This window comes from Haemaphysalis longicornis, unplaced genomic scaffold, assembly GCF_048455015.1.
Source record: "Haemaphysalis longicornis isolate Haplotype H1 unplaced genomic scaffold, Haemaphysalis longicornis Haplotype H1 scaffold_6, whole genome shotgun sequence".
Taxonomy (NCBI): Eukaryota; Metazoa; Arthropoda; class Arachnida; order Ixodida; family Ixodidae; genus Haemaphysalis; species Haemaphysalis longicornis.
The window spans coordinates 10,631,098-10,654,483 of NW_027526407.1; the positions used below are offsets into that span (position 1 = coordinate 10,631,098).

General features: G+C 45.7%; 1 protein-coding gene across 1 annotated transcript in view; it reads left to right on the forward strand.

Moving 5' to 3' along the window:
- Positions 1-438: 438 nt before the first annotated feature.
- The window catches only part of LOC144141389 (uncharacterized), a 95,382-nt gene continuing 72,434 nt past the window's right edge, over positions 439-23,386 (forward strand). Inside the window, exons 1-4 of the mRNA XM_077672968.1 lie at positions 439-707; positions 1,179-1,343; positions 16,101-16,179; positions 22,099-22,151. Coding sequence (XP_077529094.1) covers positions 1,267-1,343; positions 16,101-16,179; positions 22,099-22,151 — 209 coding nt within the window. The 5' untranslated portion in view covers positions 439-707; positions 1,179-1,266. The remainder of the gene's footprint in view (positions 708-1,178; positions 1,344-16,100; positions 16,180-22,098; positions 22,152-23,386) is intronic.

Genomic DNA, 23,386 nt, shown 5'->3' on the forward strand with positions numbered 1-23,386 from the left:
ACCTGCCAACTTACCTACCCGTGACAGCGTTCAAGTAAACTAGCGGGAGCTTCTTCGTGACACCATTTACAAGTCTAAACTTCACACGCTGACATACTGGCTAAGATGATCTGCTGGTGCGCAAATGGTTCAGGATTTGATCCAAGTCACGATGACGGCTTTTCTGATGGACCGAAAACCGACAACACATGTGTGTCAATATTTTGGCGCATGGTAAGGATAGGCAGGCTGCACAGATTATTCTCTACTACGGCGCGTCTGATTGCCCAGGAACAGCTGCTCCGTGTTGAACTCGCTACATCAATCTCTACATTTTAAACTCGTTGTATAAAAATATACATTTCAGTCTTTTATTATTTCATTACACCCTCTTAGGAATGAGCATATAAGTTCTAACGCAGTCAGAGACAAGCTCACCGAAATATTGTGGACGTTCGTTTTTTGGAATTCTATATCATTTTACCTTCTATTGTAGGGCAGTGCATTCCGCTGGAGCAGTGAGGGAGCACTTTATAAATATTTCTGTCAAGGCGCCCGCAACACGAAGGATACAGGCTTCGAAGGAGCCACTCATTGTTTGTGGAGTACCCCACACACAAAAGGCAACTGCAACATCTGCCTCTCAAACAGAATAGACGGACACAACGACGAAGGTTTTTTGTTCGGATGCGTCCACCTCTACGGCCGGCATTGAAAGAGCGGCTTCTGTGGGTTGTTATTTCTTATCCTCAGGGGCGCACGCACGAGCGTGTGCTTCTCCCAGCATTCATTTTTGCTGTGGAGATGAGAGTTGTAGACATCGTTACACCGTATCAACTACAATGCAATTTTTGCTTTGGTAGGGTGTGATTCTGTGTAGCGTAAAAATGCTGTCCTTATGCTTACTGTTCGTGTAGCGTCTGCTTGCATTTCATGTGTACGGTCATTTTAGGGCATTTTTAAAGCACGGATGGCCAACAAAACAGAGGTACATAGTTCTACAGGTACTACTATTGTAAAAGAGTATAGCCCTTGAAATAAGGCTCCTTAGCCACTCAATCCTCCTTGATAGAAAAGAAGGTACGTGAGGAACAGAATCAAAGTGGCGGTCGATAAAATGAAAATTCTGCACACAGAACTGGCGACTTCTATTTTGCAGAATCTCCTAAGGAGCTAAAAAAACAGCAAATGTTTTACAGTTACAGGAAAAAACTGGACTTGTGCACAAAGAAACTCGAGAGTACACGTTCTGCTATCTAAGAGTATGGCCGATGACTCTTGAATACCATGTGCCGTAACAATATTATAGATCCGGGTGACCGAGGCAATCCTGGCTGGTATCTATATCTCAAAGCGAGACTAAGGTAAGAATATTTTACGTTTTGTCCGTCTTGCTAAGAGAGACGCAGCTGTTTTCACAACTGAGAAAAAGAAAGTGAACATGAAAAGCCTTGTCCTAATGAAGCAAATTGGCCAAATGTTTTAATAGGTTCGCTACCGGGATCAACATGCCCTTCCTCAGTGAAGCAACCGCCACAGAGGTTAACCTAACTTTCGGTCGCTTTTTATTTAATACTATATTTTTAAGTTGAAGGACCAGGGCAAGAGAACTGAAGATATTGAAACGCAAACATTCTTAATGATGAAATAGGTCACGTCGTAGCCTCAGATTGCTTTTAAATACCTCACAAAAAGCCAACAAATTCCATCGACTCGTCACAGTGCCAGAATTTCGAACTTCGTCACCTGCAATGTTTTGCGTCACATTTTTTTAGAAGACCACAGGCCGTGAAAATTATTGCTCGAACAATAATATAGACAATGATACGAAGCATATTTGTCAAATAATAACGATTAATGTGGTAGAGAGTTAAGCATTGGTGACTATGTGGCACTGAACTTTCGTTGTTGCCGTACCTGTTTATGATATGTACGTTCATGAAGAAGGCGAAATTTCACCTCTTAAGTTGTGCATATTAGAGGCCCCTAGCATATACGTAATACCACATAAATTATTTGTCAGGTACGCGGAATGAAGCTAGAAAAGCCTGCGAAAATCCCCGATATTTCTGAAAAGCTGGAAACATTGCAGCTCAGTTTTTACCAGCTTGTAATAGCGCAGTGTACTTGCGCCAAAATATTAGAGAATAATTTTTGCAAGCAGATCAGTGGTTTTTTTAAACGCAAGAACATAGCTGACAATGTACATTGTGGCGTCGACACCAACTATTCTAATATGAGAGCAGCTGCAAATCGTTCATGAACAAAAAGGACAAGAAGAAGAAAACATACTTCACTTTTGCAAAATAGAAAAATATACATAGGCCGTGTAATATTACTAGAAAAAATACTATAAATTCAGCCAGATCCAGATTATATTGTCACAAAACTCAAAGTTGCTCTTGTAGAGTTTAAGTAAGAACATAGTAATACGAACGAAAAACCTCGTGTCATAACATTACTAGCGCCAGCTCAATTGAAAGAAAACAACGTATTTGACAAGAACATCATCACCTCGCACCTGCATTTGACCGGAAGAGACAAGTTGATATCATTCACCTTAATTTTGAAAAGTCATTTGACCATGTGTGACACCTAAAGCTTCTTTTGATATCAAATCTCTTAAAAATCGGTTGGTAAATGTAACAATGTGAAGGATATCTTTCATAGCGGGGACAAGGCCTTTGTCCTCAAAACGTAACTTCGCCAATCGAAGTAGTTCATTCTGCAATCCCGCCGGGATCCATTAAGCCCTATTTTATTACTACTGTCTCTTAACACAAAGGGTTGCGACACACGAATAAAAGGTCGCTTATTTGCCGATGATTGCGTGCTTTAAAATAAAATGTAATCTGTCAACGCTCAGATAACCTTGGGCACGTCACCGAACGAAGTAAATAAATTGTGGTTGAAGTTGCCAATATATGCTAATACTCGAAAAGCTGTTGGAAATACACTCTCCCGTTAAAACATAGACTGACCATGCGCTCCTATGATGGTAATTGTTTTTGGACATAGTGTCCATTGACCTATATTTTTCTGCAGTTGGCACTTGATTTTCGGTGGAATTACTACACAATGCACACTTTGTATAAAGTATTTAGAAGCTTAACTATATTAAACCAACATTGCAAAATTCAACCAAGAAATTGAAGCTGCTAGAAAAAAAAAAAAGTTACACTAGATGTCCGCAACAGTATGAAGACCCAGTACGGGTCCCTTATATGCAAATGACAAAGACGAAGATGAAAGAGCAAAAAAAGGGCAACATTTATTTTTATTTCCCACAGTTGGCAAACATGCCCATTATGTCTCTTTTAGCCATGAAGAGAAAACTTGCACGTTTTACGTTATGGAGACATGCTAAATCTAGCTTTTATAATATGCCACAATAAACTAGACACGAACAAAAGTAAGTAAATCACAATGGCTCCAACTCGTCAAACGCGCTCATACCAAGGAATAACCGTTACTAAGTTTTTTGTCGCACAAACGTGTTTCAATGTAGCTCTGTTGAAACCCAATTACCATGAGGAAATCTTTTCTTCAAAGCTTATTCAAACGCCCTACCGTAGTAGAATTTATAAATCCACTCTCGACCTACCAGCGGTCTCCGTTTTTGCATCTTTGACGCTGTTTGCTTCGGTTCTATGCACAACGCTGTGTTAATTTGCTTTGTGCTGTGTTTTTGCTGCTAAAAATTCTCGGGCCCACCAAGAAGTGCTGTTATAAACGTAATTACAAGCTTTCTCTACTCCCCCTCAATGTGTATAAGTATGAAGTCTTGTTTTGCTGCTGTTTGTAAACGCACGCATCAAGGTAAAGTTTTTTTGTTTTATGTCGTTGCAGTGTTTTTTATCTTACCGTGCTCATCAATGTGCACCTGTAGTTGTTTTCACTAGTGCGTACTGCTTTGCACGTATATTTCTCTTATAGGTATTAGCATTTCTTCGATTCTTTCTTCTCTTTATTTTGTTTGTACTACTTCCTAATAATTTAAAAAATGCGTTGGCAAATATTGTATTGTTTTTTTGTTGCTGTGGCTTAAGGTGTGCTTTCTTAACGTATACTGTTTGCTCTAGCGTCCTGGTTACAGTATATTTGTATTAACACTCCTGCCTAAGTAAGTGCACTCAGGCTGGCAGAAGTGAATAAATAAAATACCTAAATATAAATACTACCCAGAGTTTTTCTAATTTCGTGTAATTCAGAAATATACCCTCCATACAAATTTAAAAAAGTATTTTAGACCCTTGTGTTTAACTTTGAACTAACCAACCTAAACACAATATTCATACACAATGAACGAGATATTGCCGAATAATTTTTGTATTCCCTTCTCTTCCCTACGGTAGACTAATGTAGACGCATGGCCGAGTTTCCTTGGACCTACGGTTCGTTTATAACCACGAATAATAACAAACGACACCATAAAACTGTTGGCCAATATGCTTGTGAATGGTTAGATATGTCAAAAAATTACACCATTTCCCCGAAGCGAACTATGTGGTGATGCAAAGCATGAGTTGACTAGTTGCATCCGGATCCGCTTGGCGACGTTGGCGTGCCGAAGCGGCTTCACTTTCTCGAAGTTTGGAATCCGTTGCTCGACGTTGACGTTTCGAAGCGGCGTCGCATTGCCGAACGCCATCTGGATCCGCTGCTCAGCGTCGACGTTTGCGTTCTGCACTGCATCTCGAGGTCTTCTCTGCGGAGCCTTGTCTTCAGAGCTGCTCGCGGTTCTGGGAGTGAGCTGGCTGGCGCTGGTTTAAAATGTGCCAGCCAGTTCGCTGACAGAATTGTTGGCGTCCATTCAGGTCATCGGACAAGCAGCAATTGGAGGAGAGGGGCACGGAGAGGAGGAAAGGAGGAGCAGCGCGCGCTTTCGCACAGCTGGCGCGGAGTGGGTGGAGGAGTAGAGCGGCGTCGTCGCACAGCTGGTGGGGAGAGGGGAAGAGGTGTAGACGGATGACGATGAACATTGCCCCGAGCAAGAGATGCTTTGCATCTAAAATGCAGCTGACGATTACCATACTCCCTAATGGGAAATTTGTGCGCGACACTAATTGCAGTCTTCTCAGACACGGCGCATCGCTGCTTGGTGTCAGGAAGTGATGCTTGATCGGGAGCGCGCTACTCTGCAGTTATCTGAAAACCCTTCGCCGCCTCTGAGCATGTTGTGGAAAGTATGTTTTATCATCGTGCACGAATGTCACGGGGATCGTATGAGCCACTCAACCAGGAGGACGCGAAAAAAACCCACCGGTGGCCTCGCTTGTTGTTCACCACTCACTGCTGAGGGCTACACAGCGCTGAGACAGCACTCACTCCTGGGTTTTCTCGACGGCAGCTGTACCAAGCCTGTGCATCAGCGCCGCGATCTGCGTCTCAAGAAGCGAACGTGTCGTCGCTGAACGCTCCTCGGCACGCGCTGCTATGGCTTCCTCTCCACGCGCATCGGCACGGCCCAGCTGACTCACTGCTGCCCACTGACACTTTACCCATTCGTTGCCACGGAGGAATGCCCTCTCTCTCACAATTCCGAAAGAAGCTCATCTATAAAGAAGCTCATCATCAGGAATAAATCCTACGTATTTTGGCGAAGCATAACAGAGTTTTAACGTCTGATCCAGCATGGCAGCTGCCTGGTTATACGTACCAATAGGTAAACTCAAACAGGTACAAATTTACCGTTTATACACAGATTGAAAGAAAGTGTGTATTCAAGCGAGAAATTACAAGAAATCAAATTTATCTGTTCTGCGCCATTATGAGTTGCGCCACAATAGTTGCGCCACAATGTTCTCAACACGCTTTGTCAGATCAGGACAGCTCGTATACCTTGGGGGTAGAAATTTAACCGTAATTGGTCTTAAGACCGTGATTTCAGTTTGTAAGAGGACATATTGGTGTTGAGTGCGTAATAGCCATGGGACGCTGCGGATTAGGGTTATGTACAACAGGCATTTCTCCTAAGAAAAAGAAAACAGTTAGAAGCTCAAACTGAGTACTTAGCCTACTGCCTTTTCTTATGCGCTATGAGCTATTGATGATTGAGAATACAACACCATCTTGGTTCTAAAAGAGACAGAGAGAAAAAGTAAAGGAAAGGCAGGAATGTTAACCAGGCTACGGCCTAGTATGCTATCCTGCACGGGGGAAAGGGGAACAATAGGGAAAAAGAGGAAAATAGAAAAAGAAGGGGAAAGGTACGGACAGAGCGTGGACTGGTGTGCCCAGCGGTAGGACACTACAGACAAAAAAGTTCAGACAGTTCGTAGAGAGTAGTCTTGCGCTACGGTCTTTTGTGCGATTCTGGCGTTTTGAGGAAACACAGGAGCGCTTTTGTCGCCTTGTCCGCAGACGGCGGAGAAGGCCAGTGGCCCAAGATTGTCTCCTCAGAGAACGGGCGCCGAGAGTCTAACTTTCGTAGAGTCGCAGAGAGCTTGCTGCGTTCGGATGTAAAACGTGGACAATCGCAGAGGACATGTCGTATGGTCTCTGGTGTGTCACAGACTTCGCACGCCTCACTGGCTGCCATTCTAATCAAATAGGAGTAAGCATGTGTGAATACGACTCCAAGCCAGAGGCGACAAAGAATGGTTGCATCAGATCGTGGGAGGCCTAATGGGAGGGGGCGCTGAAGATGGGGGTCCAGGGCATGGATACGAGCGCTTGTGAACTCTTGGGGGCTCCATTTCGATAGCGTGGTCTCCCGAGCAAGTTTTTGGGAGTCCTAGCGGCGTCCGTCCTGGATAACGGAATAGATATGGTCTCCGTTTTTTGGTGTGCCAAGCGTGCGGCAGCGTCCGCACGTTCGTTTCCGACAATGCCGCAATGACTGGGAAGCCACTGAAAGGCAATGTCATAACCCGCTTGGGTGTCACGGTCGTACATTAGTCTTATCTACGCCAGCAGCTGTTCATGAGGTCCTCGGCACAGGGCTGACTGGAGCGATTGAAGCGCAGGTTTTGAGTCGCACAACATTGCCCATCTTCGGCATGACGTTTGTTCAACGTATGAAGGGCACAACGTTCTGCAGCCGCGGAAGTGGTGAGGTGGGCTATTTTGAATTCTGCGGACATCGACATTCGTGTTATAACAACGGCGCCGGCAGAACTACATGTTGTTATGGAGCCATCGGTGTAAATATGGGTGCAGTCACTGCATCTCTCGTGTAAATAAATGAGACTTAGCTGCTGTACTGGCAGTGTCGGAAAATCTTGCTTCTTTGTTAAGCCTGGGACACTGAGGCATGCTCGAGGCTGCGTCGTACACCAAAGTGGGAGTGGCGGCCTCATCGCAGGCGTGTAGTTGGATGGCATGCTGGTGATGTTGGAAGCTACAACCTTTGCGGAAGACGCATGGGGGCGTTTAGATGGTAGACTAGCAAGGTGATCATCCAGCAGCCTGGTTAGGTGCCTAAGATGCACCCTGAGTGTTTCAATTGTCACGTAAGTAGGTAAGGGGTGATCACAAGTGACAGGAATGGTTGCAGCTGCTGACGTGCGCCGTGGTAGGCCAATGCAAGTTCGGAGGGCCTGCGCTTGTATGCCTTGCAGTTGCTGAGTATTGGTTCGGCACGTACCCGAAAGTACAGGCAGGCTGTACCGTAGGGAGCCCAAGAATAGTGAGTCGTGCAGCTGAAACATTGACTTCATAGGTGATCCCCACGTCTTGCCGCCGATGAACTGGAGAATGTGGGCCACTGCAGACAGCCTCTTCTTCAAAAAACGAACATGGGGGCGCCAAGAAAGTTCTCTGTCGAAGACCACGCCGAGAAACTTGTGATGCTTCACATTAGATACCCTTTCGCCATTAACTTTCAAAGGGTATGCGTACATAGGCTTCCGTGAGAACGAAAGCACTGCGCATTTGCTGGAAGACACTTCCAACCCTTGCATGTGCAGATAGGTGTTTGTCAAATTTGCAGCCTTTTGCAGGCGCGCGCGCACGTGCCGTCGAGTCACTCCATCTACCCAGATGCAAATATCATCCGCGTAAATCGACAGATGAACCGTTCTTGGGAGGGAGCTTGCGAGGCCGATGAGAGTCAGGTTGAACAACGTGGGGCTCAAGACGCCTCCCTGGGGGACACCGCGTTGGGTGTAGCGTATTGACGTTTGACCATCTTGAGTCATTACAAAGAATGACCTCCCCGAGAGGTAACTTCGCACCCACTGGTAGACGCGGCCGCCAAGCCCCACTGCCTGCAGCGCTTTAAGAATTGCATCATGTTCCACGTTGTCACACGCTCCTTTAACGTCCAAAAAGAGTGCAGCACACATGCGCTTGATGCGTCTCTGCTGCTACACAAAGGTCACCAGGTCGATAACGCAGTCGATAGAAGAACGGCCACGACAGAAACCAGCCATGACTCTAGGGTAGACGTAGTGTTCCAGGAACCACTCCAGGCGTGCAAGGATCACTCGCTCCATATTCTTGCCAACGCAACTGGCAAGTGCTATGAGTCGGTATGTCGCCGGGTCCAGCCGAGGTTTTCCAGGTTTCAGGAGCGGAACAAGGCTACTAGACTTCCATTTTTCAGGGACTATGCCATCACGCCATAGGTCGTTGAAGTATTTTAAAAGGGCGTGCCGGGCGCCATTGCCAAGGTGACAGAAGGCAGCATAGGTGACTCCATCTGGCCCAGGCGATGACGATGGGGTGCAGAGAGCCAATGCCGCCTCGAGCTCTTCCATTAGAAACGGCACGTCCATCCGAGAATCCCGCGAAGCGGGAATGTTAGTGGCAAGTAATGAACCAGAAGGGCCTGTTCCACTGGCGATCCGAACGCTGAAGTCCTCTGCTACTTCGAGCTCCCCGCGTTTCTGGTGACAATCCAGAGCCTTGAATGGAGAGCGCTGTTGCACGGGGGTCATTAGCCCTCCCACAGTTCTCCATATTCCAGACAAAGACCTCCGAGGGTGGAGTGATTCGCAAAAGGACTTCCAACGCTGTGCTTGCACTTGGATTACTCCTAGGATCACTTTGTACACACAAAATGCCGTGATGGACTCAGTTTTTATATAATGCTTATTGTCAGGAATTCCTTGGGTAACTATCAAGCTTTAGAAATTGCTGGTCTCGGTGAATTTCGTATATCGTAGGGTATGTTTATGACCCCATCCCAAAACTTTGAATCATTTGATCATCATAGCCCTTTTAACATACGTTGGTCGTAGTTACCTTTTTAGTGTACATATTAAATTTGAAACCGCTTTACTGCTGCATAGCAACTAGACAAGACAGCGTAACCAAAGTATACATAACCACTCCTGTTATGTAGACATTGCTTCACATTTTACGATGGCCATAATGAGAGCGTAATATTACTCGCCAAAGTAAAGAGAAAGACACGGAAACAATAAAAAAAGATTTGCGGCCCATACCTTCGAAAAATAGCCAGAGCATTAGTACGCTCGCACACGTTCCATGATATAGTTCGTGGACATGAAACAAAGCTATGCAAACTGTATGTAGGTTGTTTAGACCTCGTATCACCCGATACTTCACGTATTTCGTTAACTAAACACAAAAAATACAGTCAAACAACCATGCGCTATGCCTGGGTATTTTTTTCTTGTATGTCACGTGAAGGCTGGTGATGTTGTCTTGGCCAGCTCGGAAACGTGGATGCAGGAGAGCCGTTGACGTTTTTAAAAAAACTTATATGTAATGCACACTTGGGAAAACACTAAAGCAAACACTTTATAAATGAATGACATGCACCCGATAACCATCAAACCTTAAACTAAATATCTCTAAATGCAATTCAAAGCAAAACGCAAAAGTGTCTACAATGAAGTTGTACACAATTAGTTCAAATACACTCCTTACACCGAGCCCTAGTTATTACCTTTCCTAACACAACTCCCTAGTTGTCTGGTATAATTGTGTCCCTAATGAACTGGCCTACCCCCCTGTTGTCGGCGTTGACGTGTCGCAAGCGTTGTGTGGCCGCGACTCGATGGTAGCCATCCTTGCCTCGCTTCGATGCCGGTGTTCGATGCGCTGGGGCGTTCCTTGGACGGCGTGGGCCCTACACGTCCTGACATTTACTCTGTGGTTACCTCCTGGTAGCCGCTGCCGCTAGAGGTCCTAGGTAGGTCTCACTTCGAACGTTGCCTTTCGGGGCCATCGATGCGAAGGTCGACGAAGCGTGGACGTTGGCAGCAGTTGCCCGACCGCCCCCGCTGGGGCCGCGAAGACACAGGTTAGGGGTTCTCTTAGGATGCCGCAGCCGATACAAAATCTGCCCGCTCCCACCCAGGCTTGGTAGGCATAGTTGATGGTCTGGCCGCGTCCCCCTGCCTTGTTCCTCGAAGATCACGTGCTCCTTCTGCCTCCTGGTTTCTTGCCTCCCTCCTTTGTTCTTGTGCGCCCAGCTTTTATCCCGTCTGGGCGTCATCGTGGCGCACCGTGATTGGTTTATTGATTTTGCGTGGATATATGGTCCTCACGGCAATTGTCTCCTGCGCGGCGCTATCGGATTTGGTTAGCAGTACGCTGTCATTTTTGCCCATGATGCCTTGGCGTTTCGCCGCAGCGTTTGTCTATTGGGGCCTTCCTGCCGCGCACTTCAAATGGTCGTTTCTCTGTTCTTTTTTTTCCTTTCCGGATGTTTTTGATGGATCTCTTCACCGGGCTTGCCCTTGACACATGACATTGACCCACTCGCACTAATCTGATTTGAAAGTCTCGAGTTGAATGTTGTCAAACCAATCCATTTTTATATACATTGCCAATAGGTATATCAATAAAAATTAAAGAACAATAAACATCTGCATTGACGAAAATGAATAGTTATTGTATTCCATTTAGCTGACCATTATAAGCAATCTTTTAGTTATTGTGAGAGACACTAGTTTCACCGAGATTAGCTATGTTTTCTTTATTCCTCTTTTAGATGCGACGCATCTCATGGTCGCGGCTATTGCCCTCTCTTGTCGTTGTTGTTGCGCAGTGCACTCACGCGCACACACACACGCACACACGTGCGCGCACACGCGCACACATGCATGCACATACACACCAACATACACACACACACACGCACGCATGCACGCATCAAACACACACACACACACACACGGGCGCGCGCGTGTGACCGTGCTCATAGAAGTATTTTCGCTGATGGAGGCAAATAATGCCCTCGCAACGAAAACAAATTTGATGGGCCTGCTATACTGTTCACTTACCTGTAGATTCAAGAGCGTCTTATCTTCAACGCGCCAGCATTAGCAGTACAAGTAGCCAAACTGAATAATATGGTGTATAACGTGACGAAACTACACAGGTTTTCACCACGTGGGGATCCTAACCTGCTCCGAAATCTAGAAAAAAGTGGCGTTCTTGCATTTCGCAAGCAGAAAACTGTCCGGAATTGACGCTAACGTCACCTATCAATAGTGGCAGGTGCGTTTATAGGGATTTTATTATCCCCCCACTTCCACCTGCTAGCAGACGGTCTAGAAGTAAGGAACGACTTTTATGACTCACGCACTATAGCGATACTCCAGCGACAGCAACTTGCTAATGACACTTCAGCGAAGAGTGACAGCGATTTGGTTTTAATAGAGATAGTAGAGTTCACATGCAGCGGTACTGGTCGCCGGTACATCAATTCTGCTGAGCGGTTGCACAAATGGGCAGAAGGTATTGAAGAACGAAATCAGATTTCCTTCGGATCAAACCAGTGGATCACCCCTTTTTTTAGTTTAGTTGCTTCCATTTCGTGGCTAAAAAATACTTCCATCGAAAAAGTCTTGAATGAATACAAACTATTGGGAAACAATTAGGTAACTATTTATTACCCCAAATACAACATGTCACTCTTACTCTGTGAAAACATTCTACGGCAAACGTGCATACAGAATGACATTTTACGCTAATTACGTTGTCACCTCCGGAAAGTTTCGGCTCTATCGGTGCACCTAAATATTCCGAGTGGTTAAGACGGATAGCGCCGAATAATTTAAGATTGCCAAGGACCGCAAAAATATCGAGGTTGGTCGGGCCCACTCGACATTTTTCCATTTACTTTAAACGTTCCTGGCACGGTTGCGGAACGTTCCCTTCAACCTATAAAAGGGGAAGAAGGCAATCACGTCGTTCACGATTATGATGGGCCATCGCAGGCCATCGCATCGTAGCAGACGGCAGCAACTAATGCAATGAACTGGTTTGCTGCTAATTTAATTACGGTTAATACTGTTCAAACAGAGCTTGTGTGCTTCCACAATTCGTAAAAATGTACTGCCTAATGACCCGTTAATTTGGCATACGTCTTCATGTTCTACTTGTACGCGCGAACCGATGAAGTATGTTTCGTCTGTAAAATATCTCGGAGTAATTTTTGACAATGACCTGACATGGAACTTTCATCTAGCATAGGTCTGTGAAAAGCAGCGCGTGCTTTCGTGTAATATGTACAACTTGCGTTACTTTATGCCATTATCAGTGCGGCAGAGTGTTTTGCATGCGCTGGGTTAGAGTGTTCTTTGTTACGGCATTACAGTGTATGGTCACTGCGGAGCTCGATGGCAGCAGAGGCTGAATTCTATTCTAAGCTCTCTGCTAAAAAATGTAGCCTATAATTTATGTCTCCCTGGAAGTGCAAATATTTTCACAGAGTTACAATTGCCCAATTTTACTATGCTGGTAAGATGAAAACATTATTCTACGCGTAGCCTTAGACCAAGAGATCTGTATCGGGTACCACGGTGTCTTACAAGGTATGGTAAAAGAATAAGGCGCTACTGTGTTCCGTCGTTCTTCAATAAATTGTCACTCAGTGTATTTTAAGTGAGCAGTCGTTGTAACCTGAAAAACCGCCTTCGGGCATTTTGCTGTGAAGTTGCCTAACTCTGGTTGCTGCTGATGCCCACCTCTGTTGGCTTGTTTGCTCAGTTTCCCATCACTCTGTGGAAGAGTGAAGCCTCTAATGGTTTTACAGTTCGCAATGTTTTTTATTCGAACACAGGGTTATATTGTATCATGTTGAATAGCCGATTCTGTGACTTTTATATTCGCTTATGTGCACGAATTTCCGCTTCCTGCCAGGCAGTACCCTTCAAGCCTACTGTGGCTTTGGCAGGGTTGTGACTTCGTATGGTTTTCCTGTTCTGTGTTATAAAAGTATTACTAATATTATAAATAAATATTGTTCAGCCTCAAGTGGATTAAGAACGAAATGTCTACGGTTTCTCTCAATTCTGAGTTCTCGCACATGAAGCTTTGCCGGTTAATGCGTGCACCGGTTGAAATTAGAGGGAAGGAGTGCATGAACGTGCAGGTGTAGGTTTAATACCGTTACTGAATACATGCCTGTTGTGTTGGCGGCAGACACAAACGCAGACATCAAATAGCATAATGCGACCTGTCCTATGTCCACCGTGAAGGACAGGATTCGATTAGTGTGGTACAAATAAAATAAGAGGCCTACTACGCGTGAGGCAGCAGACAGCTTCATGTTTCTCCGCTAGAAGAAAGCCTCCGTCCTTCGAAGTTTACTTGCGCGAATTCACTGCGAAGTATTTAAAATTGCAGGTTACAAAACAAACGTGCTTTTTTGTGCAATCTGTTGACTGCGTCTTGCTTCGAGCGTGGTCGTTTGTCTCAGATTAGAAGAGCACTAAATTTTTGTTGCTTGTACGCATGTTGAACGTACGAATGTCGTTGGTTTTACTTATGTTGCAATTGGGACAGCTCTTCTGATAAACGTTGTTTTGCCATACTCGCTTACCTGCCGGAATTCCATCCTCCTCGCTAAACATCATTCTCGAACAAGGCCTCCCGACTCAGAAACCGTTGCCCCAGTATTCAATAGCACAGCTTTACTCAGGCGGGCTACCTTTACGGTAATGAAACATGCATCAAGCACGCTTCCAGCCTGTTCTCGATGGCCCGAAGGCGAACAGTTCACCATCGCTATCGTTGTTCGCTGGATGCCATTGGTGTGTGTTTTTGCCCAAAGTCATCGCCATTCACGTCGTCCACTCATTGTGCGGCGTGATCAGAGACATTTGGTGTGAAATATTGGCCCTTCTGCTATTTACGCCGTCTTGGCCGAGATTTGCGGGGTTGTCTTCACGGCTTTGGGGGGAGCAGTTTTCTGCACTCCCGCGTCTGCAAATCTCTTCTATGCTGCATACCGTGGTGTGGCGAGTCTCGCGACCATTTCGAGGGGCATATCTTGATTGCTTCTGCTAGGGCTTGCGCACAGCTAGCCCCTCGTGGGTGAGGTGACCAGAATAGCAGGTTGATGTCGTTTGCACACGTTGGCTGGACTGTGACAGAGTTATATGACATTTACGGGCTCGCCGTGCTCGAGTAGTCGATGTGCTGTAAAGTCTCTTAACGACTTCCAGTGTCGCTCGGCTCGGGTCATGCGGACACAATTATTTGCTGAAGTCTGCACGGATTGATTGACGATGGTTCGCAAAGGTTTCTGCTTTTGTCTTTGCTTAGTTCTGGTCCTCCTACCCAAAGTGCTCTCTGAGGATGGCGCCGCATCGCCGGGGTGAGCCAGCGCTTGAAAACCATCTCTTACGGCAGTGCCGCACCGCTTGCGTGAGACAGTGCTGCAACCACCTCGCATGGTGGTACCGCACCACTGAGTTTAATCAGTGCTGCAACCATTTCCGCCGTGACTGATCTCGGCCGCAGGCCTCTGGTATTTCTCGTGGGGCTGCCGGTTGTCGTGCAATGTGCATATGCACAGCGCTGCGTTCTGGCTCACTGAGTAAGCAAACGTAACTGCAGGGCTTCGGATGGTCTCACCAAGGGGGTGAAGGGTACGCGCACGCACAGGAAACCTCTAAGCATGTTTCTTTAGGCGGCGGCGGGTGGTAGAATTCTGTGGCCAGCAGCGACGATTGTAGAGCTGTAGCCTCCTTGGTAAGGTCATCACTGTCGGGAACCACCGGGACCGCAAGTACGGCTGGAAGCATGGCTGTCACTGTCGGATGACCGGCAAAATGACCGGGCAGATTACCATTCTAAGCCGTTTTACGCCTATTTCGATATGAGCGTCCATTCCTACTTGGGGAACATCTCGTGAACTAGAAAGTTGCGGGTATCTTTATTAGGCGCTTGCCTACTTCCGGCGTTTGCTTCGCATTGGGGTGATTGTTGAGTTGTTTTAGTGCTGATTGGATACTTGATCGTATGTGTAGTCCCAGCAATGCTAGCGGCTGCTACCGACACAGCCCCTAAATGTTTTAATTAGGCTTCAACGAGGACCCTTTATGCAAGCGGCAGAGGAGTCATACACTTTCTCCATGAAATTCTTTTGTGCCTTGCATGCAGCAATTTACGACCGAAGCTGTTACTTGTTGCGGGACTTTATTCGCGTATTCTTTGTTATTATACAATAAAACTCGGCTTATGCCCGGGCTGCAGCATCGTCATGCCGGGGTTGTTTCATCGTCTCGTACATGTATGTGTGAGTGAGATGTCGGCGCACGTTAAAGATCCCGAGGTGGTCAAAATTAATCCGGTGTCGTCCCCTACGGCGCGCCTCATCGCCTGCATTTCTTCGCCGCGTTAAACCCTACAATGAATTTTAATTGTGCATTACTCCTGGAATATATAGACGTGTACAAACTTGTTGGTCTGTAGAATTTTGTTAGGTAGTTTCTTGTACACTAAATGAGCCAGCTCGGTATTTTTTTGCAATACCTGCCTGTTTTCAATTCTTTATTTCCTTAAAGCAACTATCCTCTATAATGTATTGCCCTGACGGTGCCAACGGACAAATAAATAAATTAATAAATAAGCAAATACATAAATAAACAATCAAATAACTTATAAATATATAAATAAATAAATAAACAAATAAATAAATAAATAAATAAATAAATAAATAAATAAATAAATAAATAAATAAATAAATAAATAAATAAATAAATAAATAAATAAATAAATAAATAAATAAATAAATAAATTGGGTTTTGTCATTTTTGCAACAAAACACAAATCGCGTAGAGCGGCAGAGAAGCTTTACGCCTTCGGTGGGTATCATTGCTATGTCCTATAATTTGTGCGTACACTCACTGAAAATCGAGTTCACCTTCAAAGAAGAAGCGGCATCCAGTTTTCTGTATGTTTACTTACAGGCATTTGGCATTCGTCTTCTGCATTGCACCGGCTGCTTGGCAATCAGGAGTGGTGTATGATGGAAACTTGCTTGAGTGGGTAAGCATCGTCTGCTCTACTGACGAAATTTTCCTGCTATGGGAGCTCTGTTTGAAAAGCGAAGGTGTGTGCCTTGTTATGAAAGCACCCTAGACCGACAGAAAAATGTTGGCAATTTGGTTCTGTCTACTGGCTTACGATAGACCTTTGGTCAATCCGGACAGAGATCGTAATTAAAAGAACAAAATGACGCGCCACAAAACGAAACATGGATAGCACAATGCCACCACTAACACCTTTGCTTAGGTCTTTCTCTTTGTAGTTACGAAAACGCTAATTTAGGAGTATGTCAGAAGCTGCACCTGGTTGCTGAGGCAAGCACGCCTCAGGTGGGTGTACAATGAAACAGAAGAATAGCGCTAGCCGTGCAACGAGGCGGGTGTTGGTTACAGCTTTATCCAGCACCGGATAACACAGCTATAATAGGTACGACGCGTATATTACGTGCTCGACGTGTAGTTCTTGTTGGCGGAGTCATTGTAGCAACAGAAGATGGCATAGAACACCAAACTTATCAGCAACCTGGAAGTGCACCCATTGCTGAATTATGTATGCTTGTGCATTTCACAATGTCATCAGTTTCAGGGTCCTCAATTATCAACCCTCGCGTCAGGAATTGAAGATTCTTCTTTATGGTGTTTTGTGGGTGAGCACCCCGAAAGGAAATGTTCATCTAAGAAAGAAATGCAATTGCTCCCCAGCTGGGGTGCTGTCGAAGTGTCCTCACAAAAGCACCGTGCGTTTTGTTTCTTCACACGTGCAATAACTGTCACCTAAAACTTCTATTTTAATCGCCTCTGTGACATTCGCTATGACTCAAACTTTTCTAATATTCTTCTACCGAAGCATTCACACTGAAATACGTCCTTGTGAGTTTAATACTCCTCCAAGCCGCACTATATCAGTATCTGCTCTGGTTACTCCCACCATTTTGCAGAAATCCCTGCAGTTGAGCAGCTAAATAATGGTATGCTTCTCAGTGTATAGTGTATTTTTATGAAGATAAGTTTTCATGGTGGCAGTGTTTATAAACGTCACGGATTCATAATTTAGAGCCTGAGTGAGCGTCGGAGGAGGCTCATGAGGCTTCACACTTGTTTTTATGCGGGGGGTGATTGTTGTGGTCCACGGTGTGTGTGTGTGTGCGTTCGTGCGTGCCTGTGTGTGTGAGAGTGCGTGTGCTTGTGGTGCGGAAGCATGCGCGCACGCATGTGCATGCGTGCGTGAGTGTGTCCGTGTTTGCGTGCGTGTGCCTGCGTGTGTGTGTGCGTGTGTGCGTGCGTGCGTGAGTGTGTTTGTGTGCGTGTGCTTGTGTATGAGCGTGTGCGTGAGCGTGTGCGTGCACCCGTGCACGTGCGTGCGTGTTTGCGTGCGTGTGTATTAGTTGTGAGGGTGAAGGTGAGGGGACCGCAGTGCGCTTCCGTGTACGTGGCGTGTGTGACGGCTCGTGTCTTGATACGCGCGGTGAGCGGTCGTGCAGATTGGTGGCCGAGCATGCGGGCTCCAGAGCCCGCATCGCCGAAGGGCGAGAAAAAGCGCATGCGGAAGATGGGTAAGAGACGGCTGTGGTGAACGTGAGGTGTGTTGTGAGGGGTGTGGACGAAAAAGCATCGCTAGGAAGTCGGACGAGAAGGGACAGAGCGGCAAGGCGTTGAGTGTGTGCCCACGAAGTGCACCGCACTGCCTGCATCCTGATTACAGGACTACATCGCCCGCACCGCTTCGCTAGAAATACGTGAGTACTTCACTGTGTACTAGTGTCGCCCAGTATCAGTCCCGCTCAAGAAAGCCTATCGTTTAGTTCCCGTGGTTTCAAGGTATAAACCCGTTGCTGTTTGCAAAAGAATGCGGTTATATTAGATGCGACGCTGAGAGGAGAATCTCTTGCCGGCGGCCCTGTCCTTCCTGCGTCGTCGTTGTCCGCGTCCACACAGCTGCGTATCTCCTCCGCTCGCCTCCTCTCCTCTCTCCAATAGCGAACACTCTCGCCCAACATCTGCGCGCGCGGGGCGCAGCGCACCCTCACTCCGCCGGTGGGCGCCGCTGCGCGCGCCGGAAGCGCGCTGTGCGCCTGTGCAGCTCCCTCTCTCTCCGTGGTCTCCTCTCCTTCAGGCGCGCTCCGCATATAAGCGGAGTGCCGCGCTCCGGCCGGTCTCTCAGTTGACGGTCGTCCGCGCAAGGCTTGCTCTCTCTCTCTCCCTCCCAGCCCCCCCCCCCCCCCCCCCCCCTCTCTCTCTCTCTCTCTCTCATCTCTCTCTCTCTCTCTCTCTCTCTCTCTCTCTCTCTCTCTCATCTCTCTCTCTCTCTCTCTCTCTCTCTCTCTCTCTCTCTCTCTCTCCCTCTCTCTCTCTCTCTCTCTCTCGCATTACCCGACGATTGCTCACGCAATTCGAGTAATCGACCCAACGGAAACACATAATGGAACCCCCTTCAGCGTCGCATCACACCAGGGATCCCGCGAGGGGAAGTGGGCGTCAATTTTTTTTTGCCCGGTATCACGATAAGATCCCGTTTTAATAAACGAGGATCCTTCAGTGTGTGTGTGTGTGTGTGTGTGTGTGTGTGTGTGCACGTTCGCGTGCGCATGCGTGCGTGTGCTTGTGTGCGCGTGCGTGCGCGCGTTCACGTTCGTGCGTGTATACGTGGTTATTTTCTGCGTGTGCGCGCGCATGCTCGCGCGCATGTGTGTGTGTGTGTGTATTTGTGTGTGTGTGTGTTTAAGTTAGGTGAGAGAAAAGAACTTCTAAAAGGGGATTTTGTTATACTCAAATTTAAAACACTGGTATTGAACCACTTGTGGTAGCCGGCAGTAACCAGTTCAAACTTTATTTCACGGAGATTTTACACTGTAAAATGTAGTCCGGGAGATAAATATACAGTTGTGTAATTCAAACTATTTAGAAAATTCTCTGCGTGCTTAAAGGGATAAAAGTGCTGTGACCTTCCCACAAGCACAGCATAGCCTTCTACAACTAAAGGCTGCGTTTATTAGGCAACGCTCCAAACAAGAATAAGACGAAAGTACGTTTCGCGAGCATCACGATAGAATCTGTCTCAAGAAAAGGAGAAACTAGAAGATCGTACAAGTGTCTTCTCCGTGGGTCGACGACAGCGGCACAGTACGGTATGCCGGTTGGCATTAGTGTTTCCGCGATGCTACTAAGATAGCGAGGTGCGGTAGCGAGGTCACTAAGATGCGGTAGCGAGGTCACTCACCCGGACAGCCAAATTCTAAAGCCAAGCGTTTTTAGCGTCAGGGATGCGACCGTACGCTGAATTGCATTATACAAAAGCTCAAAGCTCATTATACAAAAAATGAAAAAGGTCACGCGGTTTTGATGGGTTTAACGACACATCAAGTGCCTCAAAATATGCACACGCTTTTCATTGTCTGAGCGGAACCAGGGAACCTTGCGTTACAAACGCGACGCGCTGTTCAAAATCGCCTTTGTGAAACGTTCTGCAAACTTCAGATTTAGCACTTTACGTACCCATATTTCTTTTATGTAAGGGGCTACATTTCGGGTGAATAAAACGCTCACGTAACATAAAACAAAAACCGGGATATACTGCGCTTTCTTGGCGAGTGAGTACGGTAGTTGGCATGTTTGACTGTTATTGTTGGCGCTTCGGACTTCGATCATTGAGGCATCGGCTTTGATCGCTTGATTTCAGGGCTGTACTTTGACTTGCGTTGCGTAGTAAAAAAGTTTCGCCTTTTAACAATTCATGTCGTTAGACGAAGGGGAGTTTGACCTTTCTGTTATTGCTGCGAACAAAATGATTGCGATAATCGCCGTCGATATGTAGCTACAGTTTGAAAAGAACACGCAAAAATGTACGAAGCAACCTAGGCTGCACCGACAGTCAGCTTAGTGATCTTCATAGAATAACTGGAAGTAATGTGTGGCGAAACGGAAAGTTCTTAGAAAGGTCTTCCTACCACAGCACAATTCTCGGATCTTCTTGTGCCAGTAAATGGTTCAATCGTCGAGTGAACCATTCCTTTACTACTCTAGCTTTCATAAACTACACTTGAACCTTTGGCACGCCCAGTTCACCCCCTACTCATTGCATAATTTCTAGGTCTTTTCAATAGCAGCTTTAGGAAGCGCTTGAAAACATATCGGCATTCACTTATCTTGGCAATAGCTTTATTTGTTAGCAATGTTTCTGCCTACTTATTTCTGCCTTGTTAAGTTGTAGTAGCCTATTTTGATACGGTCAGCTGTGTACAAAAATATTTATTCTTTCTTACTTGCTTTTTATGTTACCCTAGCGCTGTTATCGTATCTTCGACATCTATTCATTACAATTTTATCACTGGTGTCACTGGTGAAGTTGTTGTGCATGTAATCCCCAATTCCCGGTTTTGATACCAAAGAATGAATCTCTGTTATCGTTGAAGACGACAAACAAAAACACTCGTGGCTGTGAAACCCCCGGTGTGGTCAAATATATGAATATCCGTGCACAACGGCGCGCCGCCTATAAAAAGTAATCTCCGACAAGCCAAACATCAAAACCTTTCTCAATTTATGGTCGTAAAACTTATCCGTGTGTGAGCTGTACTTCCGAAGGATAGTACGGAGAAATGTTTCGCTGACGTAAATTTGTCGGCTCCATTGCCACGTTTTATTGTAAATAAGGCGATACAAATTTAGCGATATATTTTCCACAAGGTTCACTGTTGTAAGTGTAACTCATTATGACATAATGGGACGATTACCAAAAATCTGTTTCCTATCCTCGATAGTTCCGACGAACCTAGAAGCACAGCACATTGTGAGATTTAATTTAAATTGAGAGTTGCAAAAACGTAGTCATTGTATAACCGGCTTTAAACAGCCAATCTGCCCGACTTACGCGAGAGTGGAACATTTTCTCTATGTTTCGTCAGTAACACAATGCAGATGGTGCCACAAAAAACAGCGCGATATTCCACGTTAAAGCAGGCACTGATGTGGGAAAGACACAATCTCTGCGTTAGGGCATGCACGTGAATCACACTCTCCAAATAAGCGGCTTGCGGGCTGTGAACCTAGGGGGTAACAAACACTCAATTCTTAATAGGGAGGCGGTATTGCTTTGCCTGCTTGAAAGGGTATTTTGCCAAACATTGAAATGCCGAGAAAAAACCGGCGTTGTGTAGAAAAACTGCGTGGAAGGGGGCGCCATCGTGCATATCAAACTAGGTTCTGCGGTGATTGAATACGCTCGAGAACAACTTGTCAAAAGTTTCCCGATACCCTTTATTCAGATTGCGTTCTAACCTTTCGCACCGAATCGGGACTTTTGTTTTTTCTCCAATGCAAACGGCTAAATCTCGGACTGGTTGTATTGCCAATTCACCTAACAAATCTACCTCATGCAAATATTGAAAACTAAATGTCGGAAACATGGATGATGCAAAACACATAGAAGAATTGTAAATTTGTCATAACCCTTTTAGCCCGTTTTTTTTGGTACAAGCAAACTTGTAATAATACCATTTTACAGTTCGGTAGCGACTGCCCCTTAATATTGGCATTCTTCCAAAGTAGCCTATTGCGTCCTAAAATGTTTCATTTTCTTCTTAACTATAAATTAGGGCCCTTTGTCACCGCCTAAATCACTCCAATAAACAGTAGGATGACTTAAACCTTCAAATATTCAGGTTAGTAGAAAATAAAAACAACATAGTGTTGCAGACCCGCAGACAATGACTTCAAACACTTGTTTCAGCTTTGCAATTTATGTGCGACAATATTTTTCTCCTTTTGACCTATTCTGAAGATTATTCGCCTCTTTTCACATTCAGTTAACACATTTACAAGACTGTATATGTCCCTATGTGGCTGCTTATATTAGAATATTACTCACCGCATTTGTTCAGTCGCTCATGTGACATGCTGTATATTGGGATTGCTATCATTTCAGGACTGGCCTTACCCCAATATGTCCAGAGTATTGAGCATTACAAGTTTTCACAGGTATGAACGCCAGTCTTACGGGCATGGTTATTGTGTTTTCGGTTGTAGTTTACATTCATAATTCCAGCGAGTAAATGTTCTCATTTCACACAGCTAGAACTACTAATATTGCAATTTTATTTTGTTTAGTATGGACAATGTGGCTGGCAATACTCTGAAGAATTTAAGTATGCAAGCTGTATCGGCAGTTTTGGCCCGTGGTAGTGTTTGTCTCATCCGCGGGCCTACAGAGAGTTTTATTCGGAATCTTCATTCCACATCAATTTTGACAGATATCCTGTGGGTCCGTTTCAGAAAGAAAGAGTCACTAAATACATGGAACTTTCCTGTTTTACTACCCCTCGTTTTATGAACTTTTCAGCCATCTCTGTACTGCCATGTTCAGAAACATTACCCTAGGGGCTGTATTACCAAGTGCTCCCACGAACCCGCACTGGACTGCTTGTGTTTTCTATTCGACAGTATTGCGATACCAAGCACCCCGAACTTCAACTCATTATGTAACAAACCGTAGGAATGTCTTTACAGATGGATGTGGAAGCCTTGAAAAATAGCAGCCAGAGCCTATAGCAAGCTCAAACCCATGGTGTCTCTCTCTGTCTGCCAGGCAGGAACCGCCAGGGCTTCATTGGCGATGAGAGGGAAATTTATGAAGAATGTACCCAGCTTACTGCTTTATACTCTAGCGGTGAATATTTTCTGAACCCCTGAAACATAATCGGCTCCTGAAACAGCTGCCCCGAAGTATTTTTTCGCATATTCATGATAATTATCAGCATATCTACGCCCACTGCCGAGAAAAGGCCTCTCCCATTATTATCCAGTTATCCCGGTCCGGCGCTAATTGCCACCAATTTATTCCCGCAAAATCCTTGATCTCATGTGCCCATCTAACTTTCTGCCCCCTTCTTCAACGCTTGCCTTCTCTAGGGATCCACTCTGTTACCCTTAATGACCAACGGTTATCTTGCCTTCGCATTACATGCCCCGCCAACGTTCATTTTTTTTCTTAATTTCTACTAATATGTCCTTAACCCGCGCCTCTTACCCACTAGGCTCTCTTCTTGTCCCTTAATGTTACAACTATCATCTTCCGTCCCATTGTTCGCTGAGTCGTCCTCAATTTAAGTTGAACTCTCTTAGTGAACCTCCAAGTTTCTGCCCCGTAGGTGAGTACCGGTACTATGCAGCTGCCATCCACTTTCTTCTTCATTGACAATGGCCGAAAGCACGAC